This window comes from Anabrus simplex, chromosome 1 (assembly GCF_040414725.1).
Source record: "Anabrus simplex isolate iqAnaSimp1 chromosome 1, ASM4041472v1, whole genome shotgun sequence".
In the NCBI taxonomy this organism is placed as follows: Eukaryota; Metazoa; Arthropoda; class Insecta; order Orthoptera; family Tettigoniidae; genus Anabrus; species Anabrus simplex.
In genome coordinates this window covers 240,742,827-240,762,805 of record NC_090265.1, presented here as the reverse complement: position 1 = coordinate 240,762,805, position 19,979 = coordinate 240,742,827, and the positions used below count along the sequence as shown (strand labels likewise).

At 39.0% G+C, this 19,979-nt stretch overlaps 1 protein-coding gene across 2 annotated transcripts in view; it reads left to right on the top strand.

Moving 5' to 3' along the window:
* LOC136886300 (uncharacterized) overlaps positions 1-19,979 on the top strand; it is a 697,376-nt gene that overhangs the window by 455,518 nt on the left and 221,879 nt on the right. For both annotated transcript variants that reach the window (XM_067159035.2, XM_068231038.1), the window contains one exon: positions 1,905-2,035. In XM_067159035.2, the coding sequence (XP_067015136.2) occupies positions 1,941-2,035 (95 nt within the window). In that variant the 5' untranslated portion in view covers positions 1,905-1,940. The remainder of the gene's footprint in view (positions 1-1,904; positions 2,036-19,979) is intronic.

Sequence of the window (19,979 nt, the reverse complement as noted above, 5' to 3'; positions counted from 1 at the left end):
TTCATATGCATTGAAAGAAGATTTCTGGTGGTATGTTTTTATGCTGGTAGAAGTTGAGCGTGTAGTACCGCGGAGTTCCTCTTTCCACATTATTTTGAAGAAAGCAACCATTAGAAGTTTGACACAGTGTGAAATGAAATATTTTTAACGCGAGCCATTACTGGCATCTCTATGGAAAACCGATCCTGACATTTTTCATACCGAATGGGGACACAGTTTTGTTTGACGATGTGACTATACTGTGTGTGGTGGTATTCCCCCGAGATGATCCACACTCTAGAGGAAAAGGTTTCGATGACTCTTTTTTCAAGTTTTTGGATTACCTACCAAAATCCTGTCCCTAATAATTACTGTATAATCACTGTACAATATACAACAAACCCCACGGCACTTATGCCCTTGAAAGGGCTTTGGAATGCCCAGCGACTGGTACTCAGCCCGAAGGCCTGCAGATTACGAGGGGCCGTGTGGTCAGCACGGCGCATCCTCTCGATCGTTTTTCTGGGCTTTCGAGACCGGGACCGCTATCTCACCGTCAGATAGCTCCTCAATTCTAATCACGTAGGCTGAGTGGACCTCGAATCAGCCCTCAGGTCGAGAGAAAAATCCCTGACCTGGCCGACAATCGAACCCGGGGCCTTCGGGCGAGAGGCAGACACGCTACAATATACAACAGCCATCGCAAAAATATTGATTATCCAACACTATTTGACGCACAATCAATCAATCAATCAATCAATCAATCAATCAATCAATCAATCAATCTATCTATCAATCAGTGTTGATCTGCATTTAGCACTGTTATCCAGATGGCAGATACCATATCAGTTGTTTATCTGGTCTTTTCTTAAATGATTTCAAAAAACTTGGAAATTTGTCGAACATTTCCCTTCACAAATTATTCTAACGCCTCTCTAGCTATAAATGAATATTTTTCCCCGTTTGTCCACTTGAATTCCAACTTTAAGGTACAGTCCCAGTATTTGCCTGGTATGAAAATGGGAAACCACGGAAAACCATCTTCAGGGCTGCCGACAGTGGGATTCGAACCCACTATCTCTCGGATGCATGCTCACAGCCGCGCGCCCCTAACCGCACGGTCAACTTTATATCATGATCTTTCCTCCACTCAGACTTATTGATCTGCTAATGTCATTCAATGCCTTCTCTCCACTGAGAGCTAGGAACATATCGCTTAGTCGAGCGGCTCGTCACATTACTCGTAAGTCTTTCCAGCTCAAACTTTGCAACATTTTCGTAATGCTACTCTTTTGTCGGAAATCACCCAGAACAAATCGTGCAGCTTTCGTTTGGACCTTTTCCAATTCTCGTATGAAGTAATCCTAGTGTAGGACCCATACACTGGGACCATTTGGAGCACGAAAGTTTTTGATACTTTAGAGAGTAGTTTAAGTCTTTTAGATATAATGAAGGTAAATAATTGGGTTTTTACTAGAGAATTATACACATTCCCCCTCACATCCTTACTACAACCCCGTGTACAGCACGGAACACGGTGGTTATGGCGTGTTATATCCTTAACCCCTGACACAAATCAGCAATAAACTGACTTGTTTGACGATGTGACTATACTGTGCGTGGTATTCTCCCGAGATAATAAACACTATATAGGAGAAAGTCTGAATGCAACATTTTTTATTTTTTCAAATTTCTGGGCACCTACCAAAATCCTGACTGCGCTCCGTCTCTTCTGCTTTCCGCTAGATAGCATTACTGCTACAAATGTACAAAAATTCGACCATTCAACGACGGGTACAACAGTAAAACCTAGTTCTTTATTAGTCTGTCATTGTCGTTGACTCCTTTGTGTGTATGTGTGTGTGAATTTTTACCAAAATACTTTATAGAACTCAACATCATTTGAGGTTTCCTTGTTGTTTCAGATCGGCATTGTGAGATCGGCGCAATGAGACTGCGCAATGTCCAGATATTCCCGCTATCCTTACCAAAATGCCACTACCGCTGCCCATGCGTCACACCAACCACAGATAATAAGTCATCAGCAGCAACTCAGGTAAGTTTATTCATAGATTTGCCTCTTATACTAAGACATTTGGCACGAAATGCTAGTGAAGATTCATCATCGTTTTCAATGTGTATAGTGGTATGAGATCGGTAAAGTTAAATAAGAGTTCATTATTATCAGTGACTGGTAGGAAGCTGACCAGGTTTCACACTGATGATGGGGATGGTGGTAGCAGCAGAACAAATTTCGGTTTGAAACAAATGTTGAGAGGGAAGGTTTTTTGCTAACGAATTCAGTGAAGATTTGTCTAATGAAGAGTGAGTGAGTTAAAACAATTTCCTATGCAGTGATTAAGAACAGAAGAAAAAGAAATGTTAAGTAAGACCTGCCTTCTTCATATTAACAAGGCTATATATTTTCTATTATTAATCATTCCTTTAGCTATGTTGTATTGTATTCATTGTAGTGTGAAGAACTTGTTACGAAGTGGTTCCTTGACCTTCAGACAATACTCATAAAACTGGATACAGTTTAGGACTACTGAATTGAACCGACAACTTTTCACTAAGTCCACTGAGAGCCTGTTTCTTTCTGGGTGTCCACTGTGCTTTCATCGAACTCAAAGTGCTTTTCACATTTGAATTGTGAGCAGGTATAGCATAACAAGCATATCTTCAAAAATTCAGGAAAATTGTTTTAACTCACTCACTCATTAGACAAATCTTCACTGAATTCGTTAAAACCCTCCTTCCCTCACAGGATTTTTTTTTTCAAATCGAAATTTGTTCAAATAGAACGTATGACTCCTTTCTCCTGCATTAATTCTACAGACTTCTAGATATTTAAACGAATGAGATGAGCTGTATAAGAATTGCTCTCTGCTGATAAATACTCTGATTTGATAGCATTTTTGTGATTGGCTAACGTTCCCACCATCGGTCCGTCGTACATTTCCTTAGTGTTAATTTTATAGTTAATTAAAACTGTTCGAGGAGTACAACAGAGTTACCTACTAAAAAGGAGAGTGTAGTACAGTAGACACAAAAAATGAGTGCATGCATGTACTAGTAAGGGTACGTCTGGTTACCGTACCTGTGTAAAGCACATTGGTCAGTATCAGAGTCGATCATCCATAATATTTTCAGCTTTATCCCCGGAAGTATTGATCGTTCTGGATCTTCTTTGATTATTTGACGCCAAGTACTTCGGAGCCCGCCTCAATCCCTTTCTCATCAGGAGGTGTCTACTGTAGTACAATCTTTAGATGACGTTTTCTGGCGTGTTAGGATGTGGCCAGTGGCCAGCTTGTTCCAGGCGACATCAGTCACTTTTGCTGGCAGACGCTGCGAGTTCTAAGTGAAACTGATAATATTTCTTCATTAGTGATATGATCACGATACGAGACTCCAAGAACGTGAAGGTTCCAGAAAGTAATCATGTAGACCCACTTCGAAAACTGCATCATCATAAAGAGCCGGCCGGCATTGATGGTATCCACCAACACAAGCAAGCAGGCTTGTAATGTTGCGTGACTGTTGAAATATCATCATAGCCACAGGACCTTCAATTTTATTTGGAATCTGAACCACATGGACGTGACTTTTCATTTTTAAAAATTGGCAGTAGCGAAAACACAAGAAAAATTACATGGAATTACGATTAGGAAAACTTAGACGTTCCGGGGTATGTTGTTGATGTAAGTATTTCAAACATTTCAGCAAAAGAATCACATTTTCAGTTAATTATTTATAGTGCAACAAATTTAAGAAACGAGATTTCCACTTTCGTAGGTGCATATGGCCCCGAGGTTTACTCAGCCTATACCAAAAATTCCTGGGGGCAAAGGCGGCCGGGGTAGAGCTAACCACTCTACCCCACCAAGTGCCGAGGTTACGGATAGTGGAAGCCTTTACCTTATGCCACTCCCAGGGCCTTCATGACCTGTATGGAGATGACTTTGCTTTATTTATAAGTAGTGCAAACCGCATTTAGCTGACAAATGTTATATGAAAATTGAAAATTTGGACAACTTTTTACCAGTTATTATTAGGGTATCTAAAATATGAATGGCAGTGAATGTTTATCAAGTGTACACACTTTTGTTTAAGTAACATTTGTAGTTGCTGGGCTGTAAACATTATCATTTTAGTAAATGTAAGCTAGCGAAGGGTGCAACTCCCTCCTAAGGGGGAGTACAGATCGGCAACCATCCCCTCAATCAAAACTGAAGAAGGGAAGATGCCTGATATTTCGAATAATGAGGGTATCGCCAAAAGAAAGGGAAGGGTTTCGAGCGGCATGAAAATGAAAACTTCGCAGATCTCACAAACCTAATATTGCCGGGATCGGAAGAGATCAAGAATTGTCCAAGGAAGGTTGGGCAGCATTTCTCTGCGGGGTTGTAGTGAGGTTTTACAATCGGATGCCCTTCCTGACGTTAACCTCATGAGATGAGATGAAATGAATTACGTTATATACGATATTAAGAAAGAAGAGGGCGAAACCCGCTGCCGGCGGATAGCCTACTCCTGTCGAATAGCTCCAAGGGGTCTGCTCAAGACTTTACGAACAAATCACCATCAACAGCGTCATATGCTTTCACTCCATATGAGCACTGCGGGCAGAAGTTTGGAAGTGCCTTTGGCATCTCTGTGACCCTGCCGGCCAAATTGGCGGGATATACTACCACCTACCATTTTCATACTTTCAGTAAATGATCCTCTGGCTCCAGGGTTTAGAAATTGCGTGCCTGTCTTTTACCTGGGACTCGCGTTCGATTCCCGGTCAGGACAGGGATTTTTCCTTGGATGTTAAATGCTGGTACGAGGTTCTGTCAGCATACGTGAGAACAACTGAGGAGCTATCTGACAGTGAGATAGCGGTTCTGGTCTAGAAAACCATTAATGTCGGCCGAGATGATCCGTCGCGTTGATCACGCGTCACCTCATAGTTTGCAGGGCATTGAGCTGAATATCATCGCTTTTGATTTAGCTTAGTTAATATATTTACATAAATGATAAACGATAATGGCGAAATATCACAACATTAACACCATTACAAGTTTGAACGTATTTTATTATTATTATTATTATTATTATTATTATTATTATTATTATTATTATTATTATTATTATTGTAAATCTCTGAAATAACAGAGATAAAAGTATCTTAATGCAGAATGCTCCTGTCAGAACATTCACCTGCCTCTAAACTTAATACAGGAAATTAAATGTAGATTTTTGCTCGTAAAATGCGATGCTATAAATTCCAGCAAAATCACAAACACCCGCACGACTATAAATTCAGGAACTGGCAGTCGGATGTATATATTCTTTTATTTCTTCGTTCATCATTCATAAAACGACGCCTGGTTGCTGGTTTGGATGCCTATTTGTCATGCGTTCTATTTAGTTAAGCCAGCGTCGTGCGGAAAAAGAATATTTCAGAATCACATACAACTGGGCAGTGTTTTGGAACAAACATAAATCAGTATCCACGCAAGCGTCCACACGCTCCTGAGAATCATTCCCTTCTACTTGGGCTCAGAGACTGTAAGTTCTTTCATAAATACAAACAATGATGCTTGATTGCCAGGGCTCTATTCTACATCCAAGCGAAAAATTCCTTTCCTAGATATTAGTTCATCTTTGTCTTCCATATCAGTAAGAATTGCGCCACTTGAGGATAAACTTTGTACAGAATTCACAATGAATAAATTTGGTGTAATATTTTAGGACGTTTCCTGCAAAGTGATAAATTAAACACCTCTCTGTATTATTAAGCCCAGCATTGGACATTTATTTCTAATTTTGACACTACGGATTCTAATCTTGAATTTTGATCCTTTGCTACCATAAATTGCAGAATTTAATAAGACCTATGAGTCCTGGCAGGAAAAATAATTATCCTTCGATTATTCCGAGTAGTGATCGATGGCCGACGGAACTGTATATAGCTCTCGGAATTTTATTTATACTGTGCTTTTCTTCCTATATTTTCACTGAATGAACTATACATTTTTTAAACCTAAAATAAATTTTGCGTGTTTTGTATAAAGTATTTTTTAAATATGTGTTTTTTCGTTTTGACATGAAAATATGAATAACAGAAATGTAGTTAGTTTTTCAAACTTTTGAAGGTCTGATACTGGATATGCAGTTGAATGATCTACTACTTACATAAGTATGTAAAATGTGGTTTTCTGCGTAAAGCGGTTTAGTGCATGTCAAACGTTCCTTTTTCTAAGAGTGATGTAACATTTCTTAAATGTGTGTGCAGTGCCTCAGTACATGGCCTGGCATTTAAAGAAAAGCATTTGGAACATGGGGGGTTAAATTTCCAACACTGTCCAATTGGATACCTTAAAGTAGAGAGGTTGCCCAGTATCTGTTATCCCGACTTGTTTCTTTTCTTGGACAGATTGTTATAATATAGAGTTTGAGTGCCGACAACAGGTAAATCGGATGGAGCAGGAAGATGGTATTGATCTCCACTTACTGTTACCGCTGGTAGTTGCTATGGCACCCACCGACAGGACATTGCCCTTCGAAGGCTGCACATCTTCCTCGGTTCATGACACATCTGATACGTGTCTGCTGACGGGTTAATAAACTGCACTTCAGAAGGTCTCGCTCAATTAATTCCGGAGATACGAGTGTCATTGCTAAATCATCACTACTAATTTCATATTTAATCCTTCACCAACTTATCTATACACTGTGTGTAATTTGTTTAACAGCCTGTCACAGTTGTTAATTTACTGTAATCGCAGTTCAAAATATTATCGTCATGCTTGACCCGTGCAAACACTGTCTTGTCAGATTCAGCAACAAATCTTGACACTATTGCGGATCTGGAAGTAGGAGCCCTCTTTGTATTACTTATTGTTAGAGAGACATGATTTTTCCGAATTAACGACAAACGCGGCAAAATATATTTTGGAGTGATTTGGAAATGTCTTTACGAATCATGTGATTCTGGCTAACAAATGAGTGATTTTGTTTTCGCGAATTACAGCGAATTAAAGCGAAAGGGCCAGTTTAAAGCGAAATTGACTTATTTTGCGATAAGTGCGAAAATGCAGCGAAATTCATGAAAAATTTGCTATTTGCTTTACGTCGCACCGACACACATAGGTCTTATGGCAATTCATGAAAAATAACGATCTTATATTACGTGTGTGAAGAGAAACAGAAGCCAGAATAAGGATTTCTCATTTGGACAGAAGTATCTCTTCGTATTACTCTATATATCTATATATATAAAATAAGAGTTTTGTCTGTACATTGCTCAGAATTTGAAAATAATGGTATTTCTGTATCGGTCATGTCCATAGTAACAAGAAAATGCACTTTTTACTTTTCCGTAATTTCTGTCTGTCTGTCTGTCTGTCTGTCTGTATGTACACGCATCACGAGAAAACGGTTGAAGAGAATTTAATGAAAATCGGTATGTGAAGTCGGGGGATGAGCCTCTACAATCTACGCTATAAATCATTTTACTCACGCTGAGTGAAATGGTAGTTTAGGGGAAGGCCTAAAATTGAATTCTCAACTATTTATGTTGTTAGTGGTCTAATAAAAATCGGTATGTGAAGTCGGGGGATGAGCCGCTACAGTCTAGGCTATAAATAATTTTACTCACGCTGAGTGAAATGGTAGTTTAGGGGGAGGCCTAAAATTAAATTCTCAACTATTTATGTCATTATTGGTCGTATTTTAAAGAAAATGGGTATGCAAAGTTGGGGAATAAATTGCTACAATCTAGACTGTCAATAATTGTATTCACGCTGAGAAAAATGGTAGTTTAGGGGAAGGCCTAAAATTTAATTCTCAAATATTGTTGTTATTAGTAGTCCTATCTTGATGAAAATCGGTACGCAAAGTCAGGAAATAAGTCGCTATAGTCTAGGCTGTAAATTATTTTATTCACGCTGAGTGAAACGGTAGTTTAGGAAAAGGCCTAAAATGTAATTCTCAAATATTTCTTATTAGGAGTGTAGTCGATGAATGCTAGATAACTAAGGTTATATAGTATTAAATTTCCTATTATTCATGTCTTATACATTGTTACCGTACTGGCTATGATCACCAAGATATTCATGAATTTGAATTTTTGTTACTAAGTCCATATCAGCGCCGAGTAACGAGAAAATGGGTAAACAGTATTTAATGAAAATCGGTATGTAAAGTCGGAGAATAAGAAACTACAGTTTATGGTATAAAATATTTTACAAATCACAGAGTCGAAAGAAAACTAAATGTGTAGGCCTACAATATAGAAAGCTCATAACACTGATCAACAATAACATTACATTGACCATTGTTTGTCGTGATGTGCTTCGTGTCTTCTGTTGCCCCTCATCTCCGGTAGATAGGATTACTGCTGCGTAAAGAGTATTTTTATTTGATTTCCGTCGCACCGACATAGATAGGTTTTATGGCGACGATGGGATAGGAAAGGGCTAGGAGTGACTTAGGCCTTAATTAAGGTACAGGCCCAACATTTGACTGGTGTGAAAGTGGGAAACCACGGAATACCATCTTCAGCGCTGCCGACAATGGGGTTCGAATCCACTGTCTCTCGGATGCAAGCTCACAGCTGCGCACCGCTAACCACACGGTCAACTCGCCCAGTCGGACAGAGTGTAACAGCCTGCCTGAATATTGATGGGAAGTAGCTAGTGAGTTAGATAACTTTCTTCTTTAGCATGCCATTCCCCTGGTTTATAAATTTTCTGATACTACTGGTACGTAACACACTGGATCATCTTAGCATTCGGGCTATTCAATCCCTACTCTGAGGTACTGATTGGAATGAACAGTGTGCATATTTAGCGGAATAATGACAGATGAGTGTTAATGGCAATCTGCGGCCTGGTCATCCCAGCTCTGGAACTTTGGATTATTAGATTGGCACCGCAATCTAACCGCAGCACTGTTCGTTAAAAGTGATAAAACGTGCGGCTTTCCATTTGATCGAGTACGGTATTTTATATGATAGCATTGCTTTTAATCGCTACATTCATACTTACATTTTTGTAATGACCTATGTTGATTTCAGTTAGGAAAACCACAAAGTCAGTCTTTCCGAGAATCCCGTAGCGAAGCACGGGTACATCAGCTAGTCTATATATAAAATAACAATCATGTCCTGACTGACTGACTGACTGACTGACTGACTGACTGACTGACTGACTGACTGACTGACTGACTGACTGACTGACTGACTGACTGACTGACTGATCCAAAACTACTGGACAGAAAGGAATAAAATTTTGGGCATACGTTTATGTTGAACCCATAATTCTACGGTGAGAAAAATATTTTTTTTCTCCAATATTTATTTGGTATTAAGAAAGTACTTTTATGTTTGAAGGCAGCCATGTTGCGCTCCTACGAGCCCCGATGTTGCGTGGGAAGGTTCTCACTCACGGCGAGCTCGTGAATTGCCGGGACACCTCGGTGGGACTCGAGTGCCCGACAATTCTTTAAATTCATGGAATTCTATACAACGAGGGATTTTGGCAATATAGTAAAGAAAGAAATAAATAAGCAAAATTATTCGTACACCCCCCGTGAAGACAGAGACACCAGGGAAAAACTTAAATGCAGTTAAGCCTAAGTACATGTTAGCGTGAGATCAGCGAACCAGCTACACGTGCCAAGGTCAGGGGAGGAAGAAAACGCGCGAAACGCACGGGCAGAAATAATTTATTTCCCCTGTTGTAAGTGTAGAAAAATTATAAAATTAACATCTAACATAAGTGCAAGGCTGTCCGGAGTTCTGGGACAAGTCTTATCAAAATCGGTCTATTAGACGCAAAATTGGCAGATTACACAACCCAGCCTCATAGAGGGGATAGCGTCCCTCCTGAGATTATAAAAGAAACCCCCCACCGTAGATTTTTGAGTGTCGATCTGGAACTTGAAGCCGCGGGAGCTTGCGCCCGTCGCCATTGGAAATTCGCGCCAGATTGACCGACAAATAATTAAATACATGTCCGTGGCTAAGGTCCATATACTTGGTTAAGAAGAAAAGTGATTGGGAAAGCTCTGAACGTTTGCCGACGAACTAGGAAAAGTGTAGGCTGGTTGAAATATACGCAGCAGGTTTTATTTATATCATCTCATGTACACTTGAAAGTGAAGCAGAGTCTTGGGGGGAAGCTATTCAGAGTAGTTCTGCTCCCTTATCGGCCGAACACCTGTTTTATTGAGGTAACGGAGAGAGAAACCACTCTGGGAACGCATCGGACAGTTGTAGTCGACTGCAGGACGAGGGAAGTTCGTGGTGCAAGTTACAGAGAAAGTGCCTGATTTATATGGTAATTTTAATCTCGTGTGTGTGAAGGGTAGTGTTTGTATGAGTGAGATTTTGGAAATGAAAATGTTATCTGTGAAAATGAGCGGCTAAGCCCGAGGTTAGCTGCTGACGATGTAACCAGAATGCTGGGAATGTCACCATTGTGCAGGTCTGTCTATTTTATATTATGTTGTAGTTAGTTAGTTATTGTCTGTCCCAACCAACTTTTCAAGATGATTGTCGGGTTGATATTCGTAATTATCAGGCGAAAGGTGTTGTAATTTTTGGTCAGCGTGTGAAAATTTCAGTGTGTAAAGTTCATGTCAAGAACGGTAAAATGCGACGCTTAAAATTTTGTGTTGAATGTTCGATGAGATATCATGGAAAGCGTGGATTTTTGGAACGTTATAAGTGTAAATTTGTCGTGGCGAATATCTTAATCTCAGATGTCAGTTGAATTCAGAAATGTTGGTCGATAATAATAATAATAATAATAATAATAATAATAATAATAATAATAATAATAATAATAATAATGTCTATCGCGGGATAAGGAAATTTTTCTATGTTAAAATGCATTTAACCAGTATATTTTTACAAGGATCGCAGGCATATTTAGATGATTTCGGTGAAATTTGTTAGAGTCACAGTCATTAATGGGAAGGAAATTTTGAGACATCGTGTATATCAATGATACGAAAAGTCGCTGGGTGCTCTTGGACTCTCGAGGTTCGAAAGTCGTAATAATAGTAAAGTAAGAGATGTGTTTAATAATGGTTGTCGTTTCCACCAGGGGATCGAAGTATGAAAAAGGGTCTTGAAGGAAAAGGAATTTGAGAGCGACGAATTTATATGTACGTGGAGATGAGAGAGAAGTGATACCGCTGGAATAAAGCGAGGAGAAGGAGTTGAGACAAGCTATATTTTTAAAGAGGAAGTATTTAGGAAACAGGCTGTGTTGAGGCAGGCTGTACTGTTTTCCGCAATCAATCCGAATTTGAGACGACTATGGTGTGAAGCATCGTAAATTTATAGAAAGATTCCAAGTGAAAACGACTCTAGTAAAATGTTAAAGTCTGGGTAGTACACATCCAGTGATTTTTGGTTACGGAAAGCCCGTATGGATAATAAGATGATGAGCGACCTCAAGGATCAAAGAGCACTTTGGACCCATGGTTGGGTTGTATCGAATTTGTTCACTGGAGAGGTCATTGATAATATAGTTGGAATTGATGATAGGCGATTTGAGAACTTCGAATGCGGTAGTGATGATTATTATTTTGAAGGCATCTACTAAATGGTAAATGTGTGTAGGGAATTTTCATTTGCTTCCCTAACACTTCAGTGCACAGGCTGAGAGTGTGTTCGAGGTGGAGAATCGTTCGTCACGTATATTTATTTTTGAGTTCATGTATTGTAATGGTAGAGACTTACTGTGTTTTTCGACTTGTATTCATTTGATAGTAAGAGACGTGGTTCCGTCGTGTGTATTTGTCTGACCAGATTTTGTGTTAAATGTCGGAGTTGTTTGAAATTGCTAGTTCGCCTGATATGTTAAGGGAGGCGTAGTACGACCCACTTTGACGCCCGACGATAGATTTAGGACGTCACATGTTATTCTTGGAGTCACTGATGATGAGACGTCCTAGTTCACGCCCGACGATAGAATTTGGAAGGCATCATGTACATAATGATTAGGGTTAGGATGTACAGATTTCAAGTGAGCCCGACGATAGGTCTGGGATGGTAGCTGTACACACTCAAGTCTCAGTTTAGATGTTTCTCTTTTGTTTTTTTTGTTGAAGTGGCCTGGAGGAAGGTAGCAGTTACAGTACGATATGATTTAATGAAGAGGGTCAATGCGTAGCTCTCCATTGAGATAACGGGACAGCTGTTGACAAGTGAGGGTTGTCCAAGTGTTGGATATCGGCTCGATATGGATTATATATTTTACTGTAATTCTTCGTGCGTGTTAAGCTTTAATGACTTCGAGATATTAATTTATGTTTACGGACTTTATTGTTTTCTCGTTTTGACGTCCGTTCTCGTTTGATAGTGTGCATATTGACACTCAGTGTATTAGAGTGAGACTTGAGTTGCGAATGCGGTTTCGATTCGTCAGCCAGTATTTTATTTTATTTTCAATCTTGTCGTACTTTCATTTTATTCATAGTTAAAGTAAGTATGTAATCACTTTACGAGTAGTGTGTTGGGACAGACAGTAAATAGAGAGATCTGTACTGGTAGCATTGTTTTTCAAGGGAAAGAATTCCTTAAAGTGTAGTAAATTTTAGCGTGGACTGGTAATTTTATTAAACATAACAAACCCATTTCTAACCTGAAAATCGGTTCGATAATAATACTTTTCAAGTGACTTTCCACTTTTTAATTAACTTCAGTGTTTGGCATTTCTTCTAAATGCATAATTAGTAATTGTTTCCTGCATTTCGCAGCTTTGTTCCTTTAGAACGACATAACGTAAGATCCTCTCGGATCATGTTGTTGTTGGTTCCTTCCGAACAGCTGTTTGGGGTGATGCACATTAAGCATCGGGATTACCTTATCACTTAAGGGTGTCATGAATGACAAATACATGGTGGGATTTTATTTCAATTGTGAATGATGCTGTTAACTTGTAGTGAACACCATGCTTTCCCATAATTTTTCGCAACCTATCCAAAGCAACTGATAGTCAGTTTGGTTCGATTAAGGGTCCATTCGGCGGGTGTTCCGTATCCGTTATGGGTATTCGACTGGTGGATAACCTTAATTGAGAGAAAATCAGGCGTTCTAATTGTTGAAAGTCAGATTTTCCACGGATCGTGTGGATTAACTCTCAGTTCTCGTTTGGAATAATAGGTGCCCGGTTTTCAGGTCTTCCCTTTTTCAGTTTTTCAGTTTCGCTGTCCACTAACATATTAGCTTCTCCGAAGCAACTCTTCGACATTGTAGAAACAAAGTGACGGTATGTAATGTGACTGTGTTTGGAACATTCAAAAATCAGTAATTTATATTTTTTTTTGTGTGCAAGAATGCATCTTAAATTAATGATGTTATCGTGCTCTTTCAATTTAATAAAAGTTAGTAAGCACATTTTTGCTCCTCATTTCAAGTAGTTAGGCTCTCTTCTGAACCCCATCGTTTGGTTAAGATCGTGACCGAATTTATTCCCGCAACGACCCAGGATTTAAGAGTTCTAAATTGTTCTACTGTAGCAGCCGTGGCCGACCAACGATGGAATGGTAAGTTCAAGGGTTCAATGTTACAGTGTAGGTGCTCACTAAGGGAGGACTTTTACATATTCCATCGCTAGGGGTGAAAAGGGGGGGGGGTTGAATTGTTTAAATGAGTATATCTATATCTCAAAAACTTGACAGTTTACAGACGTAAAAATTGGTATTTGGAATCTCCATATAATTAAAGAAACGCTTATTTTTCCGTTTTCTGAAAATCCTCTTAAGGGGGATGAAAAGATGTAAAAACAGAGTTCAGTTCTTTTTATGAGGGTGCTTATATATCAAAAACTGAAGATATTGTAGGCATGAACATTGGTATTTAGAATCTTCTTTAAAAATAAACACGATTTTTTTTTTCGGAAACGTGTGAATTTTTCAAATGAATACATTTTCAGATATATCTCGAAAACTGAAGATTTTACAGACGTGAAAATTGGTGTATATATATATAAAGGCAAGAGGCACCCACTAAGGAAGATTTTCAAAATTTCCACCCCTAAGGGGATGAAACAGGGGTAAAATCCTGAAAACCATAATATTCATTCCTCCGAATCCATTGACCAGGCAAAGTTGAAATTGCACTCAATGATTGCTTCTTTATGTACTAGATTTTAAATAAGACAAGTTTAGAAGCAAATTTAGTATTTAAAGGTGAAACCGTTTGACATACGAGGTTGAAATTTAACATTTTGGTTCCTCCTGTATGTCTTATATTTTCAATAAAACCTAGTCTTAAAAATAATACACCCATAAGGGTTTTTGACTGGGAGTGGAGCCTGACAGCATACATATCCATTTCTCTCCAACCGTTTGGGACATGATGGGCTTGAAATTTCACATGATGGCCTTCCTATATGCCACGTATTTTGAATAAGAAGGAGGGGAGGGGGGTTTGACTAGGGGGTGAGGTCTGTCAAACAATTTCGTATAGCCTACGAGTTTGAAATTTCACATGACAGCTGTTCCTATATATCTTGGATTTTAAACAAAAAATAGTCTGAAAATAATACACCTCTAAGATGTTTTGGCTGGGGGGTGATGACTTGTAACAAAATTGTTCATCCCTCCAAACCGTTTGAAGTACGAACTTGAAATTTTAAAAGATTTGGATGTTGCAGGTATGAAATATGATATAATTCAAAATATTTCACGTGTAAGGATTGGGATTATGTAGGAGTTGTTGAAGTTCTAAAACTCTCTACAACAGCCAAGGTACTCGACCGAATTTCTGACTCCTTTTCTTTATTTGTAAAAGTGAGGGCTTTAACTGAAATAATCTTGAATTTGATGCACAACTGGAGAAACATTCTTTTTGAGATTGTATACAATTAATGGTACCTACGAATTCTTGCGGACATTGAATGTATAATATTTAAAGTCTTGAACCTCTCAAATTATTAATCAATTTCCACAAGCTTAATATATATAACAGGCCTAATTAATAAAGGAGGTTTCATCTCGATTTTTATCGGAGATCGGCGCTGCTTGCTATACACACTACATTGTTTGTCTTATATTTTAAATAAGAAGTGGTCTTCAAACAATACACCCCTAAACAGTTTCGAATGGGGGATGAGGAATGATCCGAAAATATTAACTTCTATGAAACCGTTTGATGCGAAGTTAAACTTTCAAATCGAATCCTAGGTGTTAAGTAATAGAACGTTTGAAACACATTTAAACTCTCAGAGAGTTAAATGGAGGTTAAGATCCGAAAATAGACATATTCAATCCTTCCTCGGAAACCATTTAACGTACGAAGACAAAATTCCAAATTGCGGTATGTATATCCTAGGTGTGAATTAGGAAATAGTTTTAAAGATCCCACCCCTAACGTGTTAAATGGGGTTATCTCGGCAAATGAAATTATTCATCCCTCCAGAACTGTTTGAAGTAAAAAATTTGTAATTTTACGAGAAGGTTCTTCTTTTATGTTCTAGATGTAAAATTTGTAATTTTACGAGAAGGTTCTTCTTTTATGTTCTAGATGTAAAATATCATATACTTCAAAATATTTCTCCTCTAAGGGGTTTAAATGGTGGTTGACTCTCAGAAAACACAATATCCATTCTTCCGAAACCATTTCAGGCTCGATGTTAATTTTTCATGAAGGGCGGTGTTTTATGTCCTAGATGTTAAGAAATACTTTTTAAACACTCACTGCCTAAAAAGCATTCTTTCTTCCATTATTGTTTGACGTACTACATCTAAATTTCACAGGTTGGCCGTTTTTACGTCCTAGATGTTAAATAAGATAGGGTTTAAAAACATTCCAATTTTATGTAGAGGGTTCCCATGCGCGTTAGATAAGAAAATTAATAATCATTCCCCAAAACAGTTTGACGTACAATCTGAGGGTGTATTTTACAGGCTCAGTCGACAGCAGACTCGCCAGAATTCAAAATTTTTTAGAAAAAAAAATTTAAAACCGTAGCGAAGCACGGGTATCTTGCTAGTATTCTATAAAATCCCTTAATGGTATGGTCATGTAGGGTGAAAAGGTAATTTGTAATGTAATCTTGATGAGGGCTATACTATAGTTCTAATCAAGATTACGTAAAGAATAATGAATTATCAATATTGCTTCTCTTTATGTATTTATCTACCTGTTGTGTGAGATCAGTTAGTGTAACCTCTTTGATTCTTGTTACTCCTGAGATTTGTTTACGAGAGCTTTGAAATAAGCAAAGAAAGACATTTCAAGTTTTAGTTTGGTATCATTTTTGTTGTTCGCAAGATGGCTTCCATGTATATATGTGTATTAAAATAAATGTGTTCGATTATTGTGGAATTGTACCCGTGTTTTATCGTTTTCGAAGTGCATTCCCAACATTTGGCGACCGCGACAGGACATTAGACAGTTATATAATCATATAAACAGTTTCATACGTAGTATTTCAAGCATGGAAGTGAATATAGCTGTGACAAAGAAATCAAGAGCGGTATTACGGCGATCAATAACCAAGATCTACAATGAGCTCGACCCGTTACTACAGATGCCGGAGAAAGATACGGAAAGTATTAGTGCACATATGGATCTATTAGAAACAAAATTTCATGAATTAACAGGTATGGATACTCTTATCTTCACTAATATGATTGAGAACGTGGAGGTTAGGGATGACGAGTTAGACAAAGAAATCAGTATGGCTGACGAGTATAAGTTCAAATTTTATAAGGTTAAGACTGTTGTTACGAAATTATTAAATGAAGACCGGAACTCAGAAGCTACTGCAGTATCAGTTAATTCTAACTCGTCACTCCAAGTTAAGCGTTCATACAAACTGCCTTTGTTGGAATTGAAAAAGTTCGGAGGTGAACTAAAAGATTGGCTTCCTTTCTGGTCACAATTTAAGAAAATTGATGAGGACCCTCTTTTAGACTCTAGTGATAAATTCCAATACCTCATACAGGCCACCACTTCTGGATCCAGAGCAAGAGATTTAGTTGAGAGCTTTCCTGCTACCGGAGAAAATTACTGTAAAGCAATATCAAGTCTCAAAGCACGCTATGGGAAGGATGATTTGCTGGTACAAGTGTACATTAGGGAGTTGTTAAGTTTAATCTTACAGAATGCTGTGAGCCCTAATAAGGTGTGTTTATCATCCCTCTATGATAAGCTTCAGAGCCATATAGGAGCCCTAGGAACCTCAGGTGTCACAACGGACAAGTGTAATTCCATGCTTTTACCACTAGTAGAGTCATGTTTGCCTGAGGACATTCTAAGAACTTGGGAGAGAACTTCTTCAATCACGCTCATTGGCCAGTCTTCTTCAAATTCAGCTGTTGAACCAGGGGGGCTAGTGTCGGTGACCAGAGTGTGAATTCCAAGAATCGTTTAGACAGTTTGATGCAATTTCTTAGATGTGAAGTAGAACAGGAACAGAAGATTACTTTGGCTATGTCAGGGTTTGGTGTTTTGTCTTCGGTAGCTGTCAAGGGAGGTCCAAAGAAGAAGGAAAAGAGCTTGAATTACACCACTAATCCGAATGAGAACATTCCCACAGCAGCAGGTCTCCTTACTGCATCTGGTAGAGAAACAGCAGGGTGTGTCTTTTGTTCGTCTAATCACAAGTCTCAAGACTGTATTAAGGCCCAGAAGATGACTTTGCAAGAACGTCGTCTGGCACTTGAGACTAAAAGATGCTGTTTTTCTTGTCTCAAGGTCGGACATCCAGCGAAGAAATGTAGAAATAGGCCTAGGTGCATCACTTGTAGTCGAGGACACTTTGTGGTTATGTGTGATAAGTTGCCACAAACCCAGGTAGACTCAGCCGTAGAGAGACCGAACTCAACAGGAGACAAGATGACGTCTAGTGCGCAAGTCCAGAAAGATGAAGCTTTAGCTAGTTTGTCGAACCATTGTGGGGTGCTGATGGAAACACTAGTTGTCAAGGTTCGGGGCCAAGGAGTTGAGCGGACTGTAAGAGCATTAATTGATTCAGCATCACAACGTTCCTACATTTTGAAGAGTACAGCCACGGAAATGGGATATCAAACTGGCAGACAGGAAAATATCCAACACTCGCTATTTGGAGGTACAACCACTGGAGTATACCATCATTGTGTGTACACTATTTATCTCTCTAGTCCGGATGGTAGCTACAACTGTCACTTTGAAGCATTAGACCAAACAAGAATTTGTGATGCCATACCTTCAGTACAGCAAGGTCCTTGGATTGAAGAACTAAGAAGTCAGAACATTGTTTTGAGTGACATCGAATCTTATGGACCAATAGAAATATTAATTGGAGCTGATGTTGCAGGCAAATTGTTTACAGGAGGCCACAAGATACTAAGTACTGGACTAGTGGCCATGGAAACTCGTTTGGGATGGATTTTAATGGGCAAAGTACCTTCAGAACATAGGAATGAGGAAAGTATGGCTATGGTGGTGACTGCTATGCTAACAAGAGAAGCCACCATCACAGATTTGTGGACTCTAGATACTTTAGGGATTAGCGATCCATCTGAGAAACGCAGCAGATCTGAGATTGAGTCTACTACACAGCAACATTTCCTTGATACAGTATCAGTCAATGAAGAAGAGCGGTTTGAAGTTCACCTCCCATGGGTTGAGAACCATCCTCCACTGCCTGATAATTACCAATTATCACTGAAGAGATTGATGTCTACTGTTAAGAGATTGAAGACTGAAGGTTACTATGATGCTTATCAGGAAGTACTAGATGATTGGCTGAGGGTAGGGGTGATAGAAGAAGTGCCTCCTCAGGAAATGGATGTTCATTGCTACCATTTGCCTCATCGTCACGTTGTGAAACCTGGATCAACAACACCAGTGCGCCCAGTGTTCGATGCCTCGTCTAAAGAAGATAAAGAGCCCAGCCTCAATCAGTGTCTTGAGAAAGGCCCTAATTTAATTGAGAAAATACCTTCCGTGTTGGCTCGTTTCCGACTGAAGAAGGTGGGAGTTGTTGGAGACATAAGAAGAGCTTTTCTCCAGATCAGCATTCGTGAGAGAGACAGAAATTTTTTGAGATTCTTGTGGTTAGACAGAAATGGAAGTCTCAAGACATACAGACATCGTCGTGTTGTATTTGGAGTCTCTCCAAGTCCTTTTCTATTAGAATCATGCATCAAACTTCACCTTGAAAATACATTAGTACTGTGTGAGGAAGGGAAGTCACCATGGCCCAAGTCATTTGTGGAACTTCTTACCCATAGCTTCTATGTTGATAATTGCCTTGCCAGTTTGGACGATGAAGAACAAGCTAAACAGTTTATTGATGTAGCTTCAGGTGTCATGAGGGAACGGCAATTTTGTCTTCGAGGGTGGGAGTTGACCGGAAGTAATGATGTTTCCGGACCTATCAATGTGTTAGGACTCCTATGGAACAAGTCCGACGATTCCCTAGCAATCAACATAGATAACCTTCTTTCGATTAGCTTCGAGAAAATAACAAAGAAAGTTGTTTTGAGTGCTGCCCATAGAATTTTTGATCCGGTGGGTGTCACATATAGTGTAGCATTAATACCAAAATTGTTGCTTCAACAGACTTGGAGAGAAGGTTTGACATGGGATGAAGAAGTCAATGAAGAGATCAAAATTAAATTCTTGAGTTGGCTTGAAGAAGTTCCTCTTTTAGCTCAAGTCAAGATTCCTCGTTGGTTGTCTAACTGCAACAGCCCAGACGACTCCTGGACACTTCACATTTTTTCAGATGCCTGTCAGACATCATATGCAGCAGCTGTATTCCTGCGTGTTGAGCAAGGGGGTGAAGTGAGTGTTCACTTGGTGGCTGCCAAGTCAAGAGTTGCACCAACTGGAAAATCAGGCAAGGGATTTACTATTCCCAGGTTAGAACTTTTAGCAGCTTCAATAGCAACGAGATTATATGCATCGATTGTAAAGGATTATTGTATTCCCGATATTAAGGCAATTTTTTGGACAGATGCTTCAACTGTTCTTGCTTGGATTCAGCGAAGTGAAG